General features: G+C 52.8%; 1 protein-coding gene across 1 annotated transcript; it reads left to right on the forward strand.

Annotated features, from left to right (window-relative positions):
• Positions 1 to 13,461: 13,461 nt before the first annotated feature.
• On the forward strand, positions 13,462 to 16,161 carry FJX1 (four-jointed box kinase 1). The gene has a single exon (XM_068684671.1). The coding sequence runs from the start codon at positions 13,633 to 13,635 to the stop codon at positions 14,803 to 14,805; it is 1,173 nt and encodes a 390-aa protein (XP_068540772.1). The 5' UTR covers positions 13,462 to 13,632; the 3' UTR covers positions 14,806 to 16,161.
• The last annotated feature ends 845 nt before the right edge of the window (positions 16,162 to 17,006 follow it).

Here is a 17,006-nt window from a genome sequence, read left to right on the forward strand (position 1 = left end):
AAAACTGAGGAATTCACAAAGGGCAGGAAATCCTAGGAGGTGAGAGGATCAAAGAAACATGTTTTCACAGCAGAAGGGATTTTCTTAGTGTGGGGGAATAGCCAAAGTCAAAACAAACTGTTCTGTAGCGGGGAAGAAAAGAGTGAGTGAAAGGAACACTGTGCCTGAAGAACATCGCTCTCACTAGCTGTTCGAGTCAAATGCCTCTCAGAGAAAACTAAGATACAGGTATTCTTACAGGCATGTTTGATACTTTGTCCACTACTTTCTTGTACTTTTGTTTTTATTTAAGTCATTGTATTCTGCAAGATTTTACACCCTGAGAGTTTACTTTCCCTGCCATGGGAATTGACACTCAGGAGAAGAGGGCACCGCCAAGAGGTGCTTGCCTTCATGTGGCATGATGTTTCCATCTGAATGGGTCCTTAAATGCCTCCTTGAACATGAACGGACTGAAATAAGTTCATCAGTCATGGCTGCAGTATCCCCAGGGGGAGAATTGTCATACCAAGACCGAGTTCAAATTGATCTATCAAACGTGAGGCTTGCCAAAGCTCCAGAAGTGTAATTACCTTATATTCCTGATAGAAGGGATTAGCAGCTGTTTTGCCTTAACCTTTGCTTTTTTCCATCCCAACTAACTCAGCCTCTTTAAACAATTTGTTCTTGTGTAACATAGGGAAAAGTCATGATTAAAATCACATGGCTAATAATTCAGCACAGTTCGCAGGAGGAGGAAAATTATTGATTAGGCCAAGTGATATAGCTGGAAAAAACAGCCAAGCTTTCAAGCACACAAGCGTGAGCGAGCCCAGAAGGCTGTCAGTTTTTCCCAGCCATATCATTTAGTATAACAAGAGCTATTTCCTCTCTCTGGGAGCTGGCCTGGGTGGATCCGCCTGGGGCACAGTCTGGAGAATGCACTGGGAGAAAGGGAGCCCACCGAATGTCCCTAGCACCCCACTTCATACATTGGCACAGACTTGGGGGAAAAGTACCGTGTTATTATCCAGTTACCTTGCAATCGTTCTTAATTCAAGTCAGTGTAGGATCAGCTAGAAATAAAATATTTATTCATGAGGTGCAAAACAGACTGTGCCATCAAAATGTTTATAAAAGGTAAAGTTAAAGCAATGGAGGGAAAAACCTGCTTGAGATTCAGTAGGGAAGCGCTCCCTCTTTTGCTGCCCCTCCCTTTCTCTCTGCCCTTCTCCTGGTGGTTGAGGGCAGCCTTTCCCCATGCTCACTGAGCAGGGACGGCCTCATTAAGCATCCTTCTGTGCCCTCCCCTGCCATACGTGCCTAACTCGGTGCTCCTGACCTCACACTGAACCCCATCCTTCACAGCAATCTGTACCTTAAGGAGCGTGCTTGATACCAGCATCTCTGTGGGATAACCATGTACAGCTCCTCACCGGATATTTGCCTGAAAGCAGACATGAGGGTAATTAAAATCTTTATGACAGTAGCTAATTTAGGGTTGTTGGCTGCTAGGATCTTTCTTCCAAACATACTCATAGAAGTTTCTTGCCCTCGTGCCATTTAAGAATTAATGAATGCTTGCTCACAGCTCCGAGCGAGGACTTGAAGAGCCTGCATCATTTTTCACTTGAGGGGCTGAAACAGATGGGCTGACAGAGGGATTAAGCTAAGGAGTGTGTTTGTATTCGCAGCCCAAAATGAGATGCCCAGGCTGTTGGGGCTTTCTGTTTTAAATCCCATTCTTTCTTATAACACTATCAGAGCAAACTCCCATTGGCCTCCATTACCGCTGTCAGTGCCCACCTTCCTACGGTCAAATCTTGGGGTGGCAAGTGGGGCACCTCGATAAGCCAAATGCAGATAGCTGAAAGCTTGGTTGGAGGAGCCCAGGCGAGGTGTTTGGGTGTTCAGTGCCTCTCTGTTAACAGAATTGTGGATAAAATCCACAGGATCCTGCTTCTTTGAGGAGGAGACACCCACCTTTTCTTGAATTCCCCAGTTTAATTCTCAACATTACTACTAATTCCTACAGGATATACGGCAGAGGTCTGAGTACTTCCAACATAGGTAAAACACTATAAGGCAGCATCTGGCAAAAGCTTTCCCCTTGTGTCATTGTGTACGAGACAGGCAAAGCAGACAGCAGAAATGGTTGTTGTGATGCTGTGCCTTTGCTCGGGACCGTCAGTGCTCCCAAAAGGCCCCGCTGCCCGAGCAATCGCTCTGTTTTGGTTTTATTTTGTTGCTTTAAACATTCTGGGATGCTTCGAGCCCGCGGTCGGTCACACAGCCGGCTTCTCAGGGCAGAGGGGGAGACACAGCTGGGCCGCTTGCCACTTGGTGACTCTCCAGCCAGAAACTCCTGCCTTGGCTGCAGCTCTTCTGTGACATTTCCTGAGCTGCAAGGAGAGGCAGAAAGGTGAAATGGCAAAAGGAAGTGCAAGAGGAGTCTGTGCTAGTCTTGTTCCTGTCTGAGATGGATAAAAAAGGCCTGAAAAGTGTTACTTCTTCTCCTGCTCAAACAGGCTCCCTTCTCTCCTTATGCTTTAGCCTTTGAAGCATCAGAAAAGTCAAGACTCATCTCCGCTGCTTTTTCATGTGAAACTGTATGGATATCTCTGATATTGGCTGCACAGAGCAGGCTGAGATGAATCTTTAGAAAACTGGTATTTTTGTCTACGGCTGTCTATAGGGAGGCTGCATTAAAAATGTACTAACAAACCCCGGCATTTTAAAGAGCCTAGATAAAATTTACTTCTCTCAGTTAATCGTGCTGTACCTTTATCAGAGATATCATAATCCTATTAACTCTCAAGCTGTGCATGCAGTCTATCAGGAAAAACAGTAGAGACAAGATCTGAAATTTTTGTGTACAAAATATCCGCTGAAAAACTCACTCAGAATATCTGTAAAGTGAAAACTCATGCAGGACTGCTAGGGAAGGACAAAAAAAAAGACACGGGCTCGTTTGGTGCTCTCCTGAGATCATCTCCAGAAGCCAGGAAAAGAGCTGTGTTTTCCTCAAGTGAGCTCAGCTCAGCTCTTACCACGGTGCCATGGCCCAGGCTGTCCTGGGAGCTGATGGCCTCTGGCTTTAAGCCCCTGTGCCTATGGCAGCCCCCTCGCTGCAGTGCAAGAGCTTGTTCCCTGCTCCAGGCCTGTAGGCTGACATACAGAAAAAAAAAAAGAAAGAAAAAAAAAAGTCTTTCAGTCTTCAAAAGACGTTTCTCTGAAGGATAAAGACTCTGATCCCACTGACTGCTATTTCAACATGTTGTGTTGTGTTCCTCTGTGCAACGTGTTGTCTCGGGGTTGTCTCAGGAGACAGCGTCAGAGATTTCCACCTGGAGCAGCGCCCTGACACCGCCTGATGCAGACTGCCGAGCTGTGTGTGTGTGACACAGGCAGGCGAGCGAAGCCCTGGTACTGGGGTGTCCTGATGAGCTGGCATCAGCAGAGAGCTCTCGCCCTGAGCAGGGCTGTGAGAAATGCTCTCAGCTGAAACACAAAATCGCACGGAATGAATGTTACACTGCAACCAGGCGGCTTGGTCAGAAAGGATCCCTTCAGCTGGAATGTACCTGGCCACGGTTCTGAGGAAACTTGGATGAAGTTGTGAAAACCATAAACTGCTTTTTTTTTTTTTTCATTTACTTGGAAATTGCTGAAACTCGGGGAACACAAATCCACTGAGACAGAAGCAAAAGAAAAAGGTTGTCATTCTTCTCACTTGCCATTGTGCCCACTTCTTCCCGATGCCTTGCCAGGACACACGTCGAGATGCTGAGCAAGCCCTTGAAGGAAGGAACACAACTCCCTTTCTTTCTGCACAATGAAAGCTGGTATATTGCTGTGTGACACCAGGCAGTTATTCATCAAGGGTGTTCTTTGCACAAGTGAGAGGCTTTGTCCAAGAGGACGATGGCTGCGACGCTGATAAAGCTAATAATCTGCAGCTTCTATGTGATGCTTTTCCTCCTCGCCTGCCAGAGGACTTCACAAAGGATGGCATTCTTATCCTGCCATTATAGAAGAAGGGAACTAATGCAACAAAGAATGAAGAAACTAGTCCAAGATAAGTCAAGGTAAATTGAGGGGAGAGAAATAACCACTGCTCTGGTCCTGTCCCCTGCAATCAGCCCACCCACAACAGTGCTGAAGGTGAGAGTTTCTTCCTCAGCACAGTCTTCGGAGGGAGGAATTCACAGCCATGAAATTTCTTCTTCTCCCTCCCTGCTGCCACTAATCCTCATCCTGACTCCTCTGCCTGGGACGGGCTCACAGCAAGGGCCGCAGCGTAAGGGCCAGGACAGAGGGGAAAGGCAAATTGTCAGGAGGGGAAAATTGGCCAGCCCGGGGAAGGGATGCTCAGAGCAGCTGAATGAGAAAAAGAGACGGAGTCACTTGCCCGAGGTTCAGATGTCATTCCCATCGGGTGCTGAGGAGCGGATCTTATGATGTCATTTTCTTAAATTAAAAAAACAGTTCTACACAAGTCGGGGATTGCTCTGTTTTTACAAGATCTGTCTGTTTCACGGCGACTTCCAAACTGTTACACATCGCTCACGAGGAAGCAGCAGTTCCAGGGCCCGGAAGCCCAAGCACTGAGCTTCATGAGGGAACATCCTCTCGGTACATTTCCCAACAGGCTGACCCCGGGGCTTCGTGGAAGTACCCTTGCCAGGCCTCAGCTTATGCTGAAGCCTCGTCACGACAGATAATGAGAGAGAGAGGCAATGCCCAAATGGGTTACGGTCCCTCTAGTGAAGACACTTCAGAGCTCAGAGGTGTGGGGAAAGGGGATGACACATGAACGATCTCAAAGGAAGTTTGAGGCAGAGGGACATACACGTTAAATTCAGATCTGCTGAGCTGCAGCCGGTGTCCTGCCTTCAGCAGCCCCTGCCTTCAGCTGAGTGCTTTCAGACCACGTTACCTATCTCTCCTCTCCAGATTTTTGCTGGAAACTGCTGTGCCATGGTGGCTAGAGGCTGAGATTCACAGAGGGAATAAAAGCCACAAAAAAAGCCTCCTCTGGGCCGCTCTGGAAGGAAGTCAGAAGGTTTACATATGGAAATTATCTGTTTGCCAGGGACTCAGGGGTTGAAGGGAGACCCGTGAAGTGTTGGCGCCCGGGCCAGTGTAAACTGGGCCAAGACCCAGCGTATCCTGAACACATACATCATTTTCAACAGGGAGCTGTCAAGCAGCACAGAGCCAGTCAGATATCACTGGAGAAAAATCTCTGCTCTTTGGGGACGGGAGGAATCTCTCCGTGACTCGAGAGCGGACGGCTTGGCAGTGGCGGCTCGGCCAACTCCTGTCAGTGGATTAACAAATTACGCAGATATGCTCTCCGCTTTGTATTTACAGCACATGACTGGAAAGAAGAAGGCGCAGTCGGAAGGGATAATGCGAGAAGAGCTCAGTTTCCACATGTAGTGTCAGCTGGACGGCCAGAAGGGAGTCTGATGAAAGCCAGCAGCCTGCAGCAGGATGCTGCCTGTCTGTCTACCTCGAGCGCCTATACCCCGGTGTTTAAGGGCATACGATCCCATCTCCTCATCCCAGATAAGACACAGCATTACAAGCTACTGATATTTCCCTCTAAGTCCCAGTGCTTAAGCTAATGCTGAGCCTGTGTCTTTAAGCCCTGTTTGTTGCTCCTCTCGTTGCCATAGCATTTAGTGTTTCCATGTTGGAGATTTCCTTTTTTTTTTTTTTTTCCAGACATTACCCCATCAGCACAGCTCCAGACCTGGGATTCCAGCCACTTTTTGGCTAAGAGGAAACTAATTCTTGTTGCTATAAAAGTATCAGGCCATGTAAATGCCTGTGGCTCGGATCTAGGTCCCTGTGTCTAGGAATAGCAGCACAGCTCTGGGGGAGTGGGAGAGGAGAGGAGGGAGCAAACAGACCTCTGTGCGTCTCATCTCCTTCCTCCGAGTCAACCTGTCCTCCCCAGGCCAGGAAGAGGAATGGGCCTTCCCAATCTTCCAGCACAGTAGCAAACCCTGTTTTTTTTTTTGGCATGAAGGACACTTGCCTCTGGGTTGCACCTGCCTGAGAGGGCCGAGGCCACCAGCCCCACCAGCAGTGCTGACCCACTGTGAGGTCCTGGGCTGAGCTGCAGCTGAGAGAAGATACCCTCTGCTTGAGTGCAGTGACTCTGAGACAAAAGAAATTGCTCAGTTTGGGCCAGATCCAAAGCCCAAGGCAGCAGGAGCTCATCCAGCCCTTCCAGAGGTGCCGCTCCCTGGTTAGATGCAGCCCATCCATATGGACTTGGGGCATGCGGTGGGCACGGGACAAAGCATGGCACCAGAGCCCCCTCCCTTGCGACATCCCCCCTTTGCAGCCGCATAAAACTGAGTGAAGTCTGCTCCTTGCACTCAGACATTAACGCTGCCTTGAAATCACCACGCTGGCCAGAGCTTCTGCTCGCCTATCCGGAACACAGAAGTAATGAATGGATATTTAATTGCCGTAGTAAAGTGTCTGCTGATACAGGGATGGAAAATATGAGCTAAGCACAAAGTACCACTAATATTAAGCTATTTCTTACAGCATTGTTAGCACTGCTTCGTGCAAATCATTGCTATTGACTCACCCTGGCACACACATTATTTATGCTGCGCAAAGTGTCAATCTGTCACATTGCAGCACAGATTGGAAGAATAAGATAAAATGCTCTGGGGAATACGGCGTGAAGCTTTAACTGGCTCCGAGTAACAGCTACCGCTAATTATTAACATTATGTGTTCTATTAAATTACATTCCAATAATAAAGCATTTCAGCTACTGTATTATGTCATTGTAGTCCATCAGATGCAGCCGTGCATACCAGTAACGGAGCAGGAAATTACATAAGAAATGCAAATAATTTAAAAAGTGGCGGAAATCAAGTTTGAAGCAATACTGTGACGTAAAACAGAACACTTTCTACAGTGCTTTTTTATAACGTCCTATTTTGTGTGAAATTCTGACCACTTTTTTCATTCCAGTTCTGTTTGTGAGCCTCGTGGACCTCAAGGAGAAACAAATCCAAGGGCTTTTCATGAGACTCAAATGGGAAGCGTGGTGCCAAATTCGAATGCTTTTCCTGGTTCCTACCCACTTGTGTTTTCTTGCGGTTTTGGATGAATACTTCCTGTCTTATACTCGTGGGCCATGTTGCTGCACAGGCAAAACCCTTGAAAGAAAGGAATTTCAATAAAGAGCTTGTCGGCCCTACTACCATGATTTATTTTTATTACCGCTAGTGCTAGGATCCTTTTTTTTTTTTTTTCTTTCTTTTTCTTTTCACTTTGCACATGAAAGGAAAAAATGTTTCTGGCAAAGGGGAAACTGATAAAATCCTCAGGGTGAAGGTCTCATATCTGAACTTTCCTGAAAGCCCAGGAGAAAAGAGGGCTGATGGCAGCAAGATTGAGGGAGCTGAATAAATCATGGCAAGGGAGGCAGAAAAGGTTGATGAGCCGTACTGTTCCCAGCGAGCCAGCATCCCCGGGCCCCGCTGCCAGGGCTCTGTGTGACCGTGCAGAAACTTGCTGCAGCAGCAGCAAAGAGCCACAGCTCTGAAAAAGCCCAGCCAAGTGCCCTGGCTTCCCCACGGAAACTCTTCAACAGCAGCTGATAAGTCCTGACGCAGCCCAAAGCAGGGGAAGGGTTACAGGTGCATGTGTAGGGCAGCCATACAAAAGATCGACACAGTCCCTGACCTTCCCGACAGATTCCCAGCCGGGATTTTTATTACCTGAATAGCCCACAGCATTGCATCTCTCCAGCTTTGCCAGGATCTGTAATGAAGCCTGCTCAGCTGGCCAACACGGAGTGCATCAAGTAACTAGAGGAGAGTGAGCGCTAAGCAAGGCGATCTGGATCTCATCCTGCCCCGGGCTCCCCAACCTGCCCATTTCCAGGCAAGTCAAATTAGAGCCCATGGTAAATACCATGGGGATATAAAAGTATTTGGAAAATCAAGATGCGTGTTCAAGCAGTGCCGTCTGGCTCTGCGTAGCAGAACTGTGGTTGTGAAAATCAAATCACAACTTGGGAAAAACTTAAGCTGCGTGCAAGATCCTAGGGTGGATTTTAAAGGATCCTAAAGAGGGTCCTAAATAAGGATCCGTGATGCATAATTTCACAAAGATTAGAGACATACAACCACGTGTGGAAGATGCACGTGGGAGATCCCTGCCTCACATTTCCTCTTGGTGCAGGGCTCTGCTGCTGCCCCGCAGGTGATGTGGGGTGGGGGCAATGCACGGTGCCCTTCTCTTCCCTGAGCTCCCTTCTGTCAGCCCCAGGGTGCGGAGGGTTTCTGTTCCTGCCCCCTCACCAGCCCACCTCACTGCCCGGCTAATTGCCCCCTCACCTGCCATGCTAATGGCCAAGCCAAATTCAATGTTCTGGTTTTCACCGACAGAAACATCTCGGACATTTAATAGCAAAGCTCTCCTCCTGCCACGGCTGCCTGAAGGGAAGTGCTGCAAGCAGCCAGCTCTCCTGGAGCAGGGATTGATTTCATCTGCTGTTGTTTTATTTTAAAGTCGCAGACCCCGGGTGATGTCATGCTTTTGCCAATTACACCCCTGTCAGCACGGCCGGCCCCGTCCAAGAAGAGGGGGTGTCAGGGGCTCTGAGCTCCAGGAAATGTCCCAGCTGGCTCCCGGCTCCCCGTGGCTTCTGGACGCGGCGCGTGTGTGCACGGGAGGCAGTCGCTGACATCCCGACCATCCCATCCATGTCAGAGCTGACATCCCGACCTGCAGAGCTCCCACCACGGGGTCCGGCTTTGATTGTGAGATTTGGACTTCCCTACACACCACACACACGACCCCGCAGCCCTTGTTCTGCCCCAATGTAAAGGAACCTCACCTCCTTGTTCCTGGGGCACAATGTGCATGAAACGTTTCATCTGTCTTTGCACCCTTGACCTGATTTCATCTGGGGAGGGAAGAAGGCTGACATGGGCCAGTCGTGAGGGAGCTGAGCTCTTTGCTTCTATGCTGGCACTGTGACCATCGAGCTCTACTAAAAACAATAGATCTTGGAACAGCTTGGATTTAACTGGTGATTCCTGGCTATACATTAATGACATTTTAACCACTTCCATCCACTCCAGAGCATTTGACCGGGAGTAGAAACTCTTAGACTCGACCTTGACATTTGAACATAATAAAGCCGCTAGGATGGGTGTTGCACATTAAATATTATTTTGCTTCCTGAGCAGAATTCACAAGACAGCCCATCTGAGCCTGTCTCCGCACAGCCTGAACATCACCCTCCCACCTAGCGAGTATTGCACCTTCCTCGGCTTTGGCAGCAGGAGAGGGGAAGCTCCCAAAGACCTCATGGGGTCTCCTGAGGACCTGGAGTGCTGCGGCTCCTGGAGAGGAGATGGTGCTACAGGGGGCTTGGTCTGCTGGCTGCTCTCTGCTCAGCCCTAGGACAGCCTGAGTCCAGGAAGGGTCTGCTCACACCCACTGCAAAGCTTGAAAAAATGAGCACGTGTTATTTTCTCCATGATGCTTTTGCTCATTGGTGCTGTCTCCTGTTATCTCCTTGCTCTGGTTTTTTGTGTTTTGTGACTCAGTGGAAAGTCAGCTCCCGCGATGGCTAACAAAGAGCAGGAGGAAGAGAGAGCTGACTTCAGTAACTCATGACCGTGTTTGTTTTTCTCTTCTTTGGGGGATTTGTTTCATGACTCTTGCTAAAGTGTTTACAGAAAGTTTGACAGCTAGGCAGAAAGTCATTTGCAAGGAAACTGGAATAAATCAAAACAAAAGCATTGGTCGGTTTCCCAGAGGAAGAAGAGCTCTCTGTAAGGTCCGTGCTGCCCTTCCTCTCCACCCACAGGTTGGGGGAGCTCAAATGCGACAGGAGGGAGCAGAGCGGAGATGAGGGGTGAATGAACCAAGGCTGGATGGAGGATGGAGGAACTGGGGAAGCTCATATATTCCCCAAACACTTCTGCTTTTTTCCTTTCTTTAATTTGGTGTCAGTGAGACAGCTACACAAATCAGGAGTTAACTGCAATGTCAGGGAATAGTGACAACAGAAATAACACAGCTCTGCTGTGCTGACTTCCTCAAGAGCCCCCCAGCTGCTCCCAGCTGTCCAGAAGAACCCGGAGGCTGCTTTAGATGTCACCAGATAAGTTATGGTTACAGCACCCCGTTCTGCAAGGGCAGAAACCGCGGCAGGGGCACGCTGCGTGGCTCCCCTCGTGTGGCAGGGAAACGCAGCAGGGCCAGCCGTAGAAACCAGCCCTGGCACCACCTGTCTGGCAAACTGCTGGGTGCAAGAAAACCTGAGTAAGAGACTTGCCCCCGTGCTTTTCTGTTTCGTTGATCCTGATGAAAGCCACGCGTTGTGCCGCACATGGTAGGTGCTTTGTCCACTGCTCATGCCTCAGCCTGTGCCGGCCTGAGGGTCCTGGAGGAGCTGAGACACATTTGGATGTAAAAAAGTGTTATTGTATTTTTAATAAAGCCTATTGAATAAAAATGGCGCTTAGATATTGGGGAGAGTTGGCTCCTGCCTGCAGTCCTTAACCTCTGAAGGGTACTTGCCCACTGCCATTTAAATCCCACGCAGCAGCTCTCTTCCGTCCTTCTCTTTATTCAGTCCTTAAGAGAATGCTAGTTAAATACCAGATAAGTAAATACGTAATCAATGAGACATTTATTGAATGTTAATGCCGTGTTTAATAAGGCTTAGAAATTTAAATGGGTCACATTAAGATGTAGAGTGCACAGCAGGGAAACTTCTCAATGTCACCAGCCCCGGTCACGGAGGAATCATGAGCTGGGGCCTTCGAAACGGGGACAGCTTTGAGGCTCAGGTGTGGGGGGCTTCTTTTTCCTGCCTCTCACCCCCCAGCAGGAGGGCTCCATACAGAGATGTCTCCACTGCAGGACTGACCACGCAGAGATCCCTGCGGCTGTGAGAGCCAAGCTGATAAATGCAGTGAGTCTCAATCTAGGGTGGCCACGGTAGACCCTGTTTATTTTCTGCAGTGAAGACTGAGTGTGCCGGTCAATAACTTAACAGCTGGAATGCGTAGAAAAGTATTACAATAGGAATCGCAGCCGCAAGCAGGGCTGCCAGCGGAGACGTCTGCAAGGTGGAAATCCCATCACCCGAGTCACTTGAAACTGGACAAAAAACGCTGGAGAATGAGGAGCAGGAAGGGCCCCCACGGGGAGGAGAGGAGTGCACCAGCACCGGAGATGGGCCCATACCTGGGGAGACAGGCACACCACTCCCTGCTGCCCACCTCCTGGCCTCGCATGGGGACAGAGGGTCCCTGCTTGGAGGGGAAAGGCCAGGGGAATTAAAGCGAAGGTCCAGGGAATCCATACATCACTTTCTTCCGTGCCTTCCCCTGTGCTCCTGGCAGCCAGAGGGGCTCCTCTGTCCTTGGAGGGGCTCCTGCTGCCCCTGCAGGCAGTGCAGTGAGAGAGGTTATCAGGGGCCTGGAAAACATCTTGCTATTTAAGCCAGCCCTGTTGCCTGCGCTGCTTGGAGGGAGCCGCACCGCTGGCCTTATGCTGGTGCAGCTGGGGTTGTTACCTCATGGCTAATTAGAGCGCTTTCACCGGCCCTGCAAAAGCTGCGCCTTTTTAGGACTTGCTGAAAAGTTTAAGATGTGTCCTGGGTGTAGTTTTGCATTTTTTAACATTTTATGAGCATTTTTTAACTTCCTCTAGCAATAGCAACTCTGCCTTTAGGCTGGCCCCGTTTCTCCATGCAAGTCTGGTCCATCCCAGCCTTCAGCTGGGCCCATCCCGGGGCTACCCAGTGCCTGCAGGGGGCATCGAGGGGAAGGGGGCACTGTTTGCAGTGAGATGACAGAGTCTCTCCTTAAAGGCAGTATCTATCTAATGATGCATATTTTTAATGGGTCTGCAGGGTGGCTCAGGAGGTCTGTGGTCAGAGTGGTTGGCTCTTCTCTTCCAGAAAGACACCGGTTTGGGGTTTCCCCTCTCTCTTCTGTTACACTACATCAGGGCAGGTGCCTGGGCTAGATGTGGCAGCAGCACTGAGCAGTGTTCTCCGCTCACATGTTTTGGCAGCCAGGAGGAGAGGAGATTTGCTATCAGTGCATACGGCATGAAAATTGCCGGCGACAGGACCTGACCCCTCAGGATGCCCCATCAGAAAGCAGGGGCATGCACCCGATGCATTATTTATCCTCTCACACGGCGATTACCTTTCATCTCCCTGAATTGCCTCAGCAATTTCACTTGAAAGCATTCCTCGAGCCTCTTTACTTCCTGGCCTGGAAAAAATGTGCTTTGTGCGATGGATACAGATGCCTGTCCCCAGAAGGGACTGCAGGCTGGGGTCAGCCGCTCGCCACGGCATGGCTTGGCTGGGACGGACCTGCTGAGGGTGTCCCCCCCGCCACCAGCAGCGAGGCCACAGCCTGGTGTTAGATGCTCACATGGAAAATCCTCCCACCTGAGCCATCTGCCTTTGTCGGGGCTGGGCTGGTGCGAGGGGTGCTGCTGGCAGAGCATTTGGGTCCAATTCTGTCACAAGAGCCTGCTCCTGGGCACACTGGGGCCGAGGGCATCACCCATCACCTCCCATCTTGGCAGCTCACCTTTAGCAGGGCTGAGAACAAATCCCCTGCCTGGCTGAGCAGCACCAGGCACCTGACAAGTCTTGTGAACGCTTACAAGAGCCGGGCTCAAGAACTCAAGCACTTCCTCATTTATTGCCTTGATATTAAAGGCAGAGTCACAGATATTAAGAACAGGGAGAGGCAGCGTACCGGGGAGATAGGATCTGTGCTGTATGCGGAAATTGCTCGGCTTCGTGTCCTACATGGTGCTTCAGATTGCAAGAAAAGACCTCAGGAGCCCCGTCTGCCAGGGAGCTTTTCTGAGAAACCAGAAGCGGATCCTAAGCCATAGAAGAGCTCCCTGCTCCGGGCTGAGACACATTTGTAAAACACTTCCAGAAACTGCCCCGCACCTGAAGGGCCAGGTCTCTAACGCTCACCTCCCTGCTCTGCAAGGCCTTCTCCAGCCCTGCCTCCCAAGGAAATAAGCCAACCCTGCCCTTCAGCCGCTGGGACGCCTCACCACGAGGGCTGCTTGTGTGGCGAGGGATGCTCGTGTAGCGTACAGCGGCACCGAGCACACGGCATCCCTCACACCGTGTGCTTGCCAGCAGGGCTTATTCCAGGAGTCCCACCCTTCCCCGGGAGAACCAGGCTGCTTCCCTGGCCGCCCCTCATCCGTGCTGGAGGCTTTGTCAGCCCCAGCTCTTCCCCCTGCCCGTGGCAGCAGCAGGCCGAGGGCTGAGCCCCTCCTGTTGCTCTCGGTGCTCGGCGGCGGCTGCAGCGGGGCCCCGGGCCCTGCGGGGGGCGCTGGCGCCTCACGGGGGCGGTCGGGGGGGGCCCGGCCCGGCCCCAGCTCCGCGTCGCCGCTTTTAGGGGCGGTGCCGGGGGCGGCGCGGGGCCCCCCGCAGCCGGGGCTGGGCGCACAGGGCGCGGGGCTGCCGCCGGGCCGGGGCTGGAGCTGGAGCCAGGACCGGCACCGGGGCTGGAGCCGGGCTCGCGGCTCCGGGCTCCGCTCCCCGCCGCCATGGGGCAGCGCCGGCCCGGCCCGGCGTGAGGCGGCGGCGGGCGGCATGGAGCGGGGCGGCCGCGCGGCGCTGGGGCTGCTGGCGCTGGGCGCGCTGCTGGGGCTCTGCGCGCTGCCCCCCCCGCAGCCCGGCCCGCAGCGGGGCGAGCCCCGGCGCGGCGGGCAGAAAACTTTCCGGGCGCTGCTGGCCGTGGGCCGGGAGCAGCAGGAGCAGGAGCGGGAGGAGCAGCAGCAGCAGGAGGCGGCCGGGCGGGCGGCGCCGGTGCGGCGGGGCATCTTCTGGAGCCGGGAGCTGGAGGCGCGGGTGCCGCGGGGCTTCGCGGCCGAGGAGGCGGCGGCGTGGCCGGCGGCCGCCCGAGCTGCCCGGGTGTCGTCGCTGGAGCGCGGCGGCTGCGGGCGCAGCTCCAACCGGCTGGCCAGGCTGTCGGACGGGAGCCGGGCCTGCGTGCGCTACGGGGTGAGCCCGGAGCAGATCCAGGGCGAGGCGCTGTCCTACCACCTGGCCGGCGTGCTGGGCATGCAGCAGCGCCTGCCGCCCATGGCGCTGGCGCTGGTGGAGCCCCGCGGGCGGCAGTGGGAGCCGGTGCGGGAGGAGCTGCGCGGCTCGCTGTGGGCCGAGGGCGCGGTGGTCAGCCTGACCCGCTGGGTGGACAACCTGACGGCCGTGGTGGCCCCCGCGCCCTGGGGCAGCGAGGCGGGCGGCGGGCGGCGGCCGCGGGCGCTGTCGGCGGCGGAGCTGGGCGGGCTGCCCGCCGCGCAGCTGGTGGAGCTGGTGCAGTGGAGCGACCTGATCCTCTTCGACTACCTGACGGCCAACTTCGACCGGCTGGCCAGCAACCTCTTCAGCCTGCAGTGGGACCCGCGCGTCATGCGGCGCGCCACCAGCAACCTGCTGCGCGGCCCTGACGGCGGGCTGGTCTTCATGGACAACGAGGCCGGGCTGGTGCACGGCTACCGCCTGCTCGCCGTCTGGGACCCCTACCACGAGCCGCTGCTGCGCTCCGTCTGCGTCTTCCGCGAGGGCACGGCCAAGCGGGTGGCCGAGCTGCACCGCCGCCGCAGCGCTGCCGCCGAGCTGCGCCGCCGGTACCGAGCCCGAGAGCCCCTCTGGGCCCACCTGGGCTTCCTCTCGGAGCGCCAGGCCGAGCTGCTGCAGGCCCGCGTCGACTTCGTGCACCGCCACATCGCCCACTGCCGCGCGCAGGCCGCCGCGCTCTGACCCCCCAAGCCACGTGCCCGAAGCCGGGTGCCCTGGGGACCCCCCCGGGGTGGTTGCTGGATGTGGCTGCCGAGAAGGAAGCGTGTAGAAAGCCCCCGTCCCGGTAGCTGTTAGTCTGTGTCGTGGGCGCTCCTGGTTCGACTGCTCGGATCCCCGGTGTGTGTTCGTGATCGTCGCCATCCTTTGATTTGACCCGTAACGTGACCGTGGGGGACGGAAGAGGCTCTCCCAGGCTCCAGACGCATCGCTGTGTGCCAAGACTTGGATGTGATAGTGAAAGCGGAGAACGAAACTGTCCCATGCACTTTACTTTGACTTTTTAATTTTTTATAAAAAAAAAAAAAAAAAAGGACCTTTTTATTTTACAAAGTCTGCCTTTTATGTACATTATAAATGTTCATAAAGCTTTCTGTAACATACTAAAGAAACTGATGTTTCGGTAAAGCGTGCCCGATGTTTCGCCTCCTTTGTCCCAACTGTGTGCCCGAGCCTGGAAAGGGAAGCGCGCACCTCCGCCGGCCCCGCTGAGTGACACGGCCCGCTGCCTCCCAGCTGCTTCCTGCACCGAGCTTCAGCTAAACAGACTTGCCTGGTGGTTTTTGTTCGTGGGGTTTGGTTGCTGGTTGTTGTGTTTTTTTTTCCGAGCCTGAAAAGATCTGCTTTTACTAGCACCAGCTGGTTTCAGAAAACTGATGTAGGTGGTGTGGGCTTAGGGGCTGGCAGCCCCTTAGGGTGCCCAGGCTGTGTCCCAGCCTCATACCATGGCTTGCTTCAAGTGTCACCGGACCGACAGCAGGTACCCAAAGCTTCCCCGGAGCTGCCAGGTGCTTTTGGGAGGCATTTGCACTGGTTCTCCGCCCTCTGTTTCCATTTTGTCTATCTTTGCAACTGGGGCTGAGGCCAAAGTGAAGAACAGGAGAGCTCTTCAGTCTTCCTAAAAGAGGTGTGTGGGATTTTTTTTTTTCTACAAAAGTTTTGTTCAAGGTACAGCAAAGCGGCACCAGCGGGTGGACAGAACAAAGCATCTGCATCTCTTGTTGCATTTTCCTTATGTGCTGGAATCCACAGAAGAGGCAATTGTTCGGCTCAAAACACAGCCGGGATCGGGAAAAAGGACAAGCTAATCCTCTTTGCGCCCCAGATGCCAGTGCCCATCCCTCTGTAACGGAGCAGCAGCGTAACCCCTGGTGCCCAGGCAGCAGAGCGCCGCGGGGATGCGAGGCGGTGGCTGCTGCCTTCCCGCGGCGAGCACCAGCCTCCCCGGACCTCAGCGAGAGCAGCGCCTTCATCTGTGCTGGTGGGGGTCCTCGGGCTGTTAATATTCATTTATTTAGATTAAACTTCACACCAAGACGAGTTTCTTTGGCCGTTGCCGTGTTTTCCTTTGGTGTGCGTGTTGTGGGTTGGTTGGTTTGCTTGTTCAAGTAGGACAAGGGTTTTACAAACAGCTTTAACTTACCCGCTAGTTAGCTGTATTAGATGTTGCAACCTGTGCATATGTGTATTTATCTTAAAATGCTACAGCAGCCTCCAGGACTCGCTTCATTCAAGTGCTTAACTGACAGGGCTCTCTATTGAACTCGTTTTTATAGTTTGGTGCATTTATCTCTCCGAACAATGCCCAGAACCCCATGTGACGCTCCCTTGCCATTTACATGATAATGCACAATTTAGCTGTGTAATTCTTAATTCCTCTTTAGCGCTGTTTGTCAGCCTTGCTTTGTAACTCAAAAGCAGCAGCTCTGTTGCATTCACCTAATGAAAATGCGTTTAAGTAATAGACTGCTGGTACAAATTGTTAGCCACGGTGAAGAGCAAACTGCTGTGCCGCAAACTTCCCGGGTTTTGTTTCTGCTCAAGTATTTCTACAAGTATCGGCACGACCCCGCTTTTGATGGCTAATGGGGAATAAATCTCCTTTGCAGCGCCTTTAGAGCCAGACCCTAGATAATTACACCCTTCAAGAAGAAACGCGGGGCTCTATTTGTCGATCGGTAAATTCGAGCTGTACGTGGGGTATGCGCTGAAAAGCGGTGTAGTTTGGGGTCGGTGAGGCTGGAGGTACCGTGCCAGAGGAGCCGCGTCCCATGGGGAAAAGAGGCCAGGGCAAAGCAGGGATCGCGATGCCGTGCCACGGAGCTCCTGCGTTTTGTTCTGCTGCAGACCGTCTGCTGCTGTGCTGGAGAACGCTTTCAATCACC

The sequence above is a fragment of the Anas acuta genome, chromosome 5 (assembly GCF_963932015.1).
Source record: "Anas acuta chromosome 5, bAnaAcu1.1, whole genome shotgun sequence".
Taxonomy (NCBI): domain Eukaryota; kingdom Metazoa; phylum Chordata; class Aves; order Anseriformes; family Anatidae; genus Anas; species Anas acuta.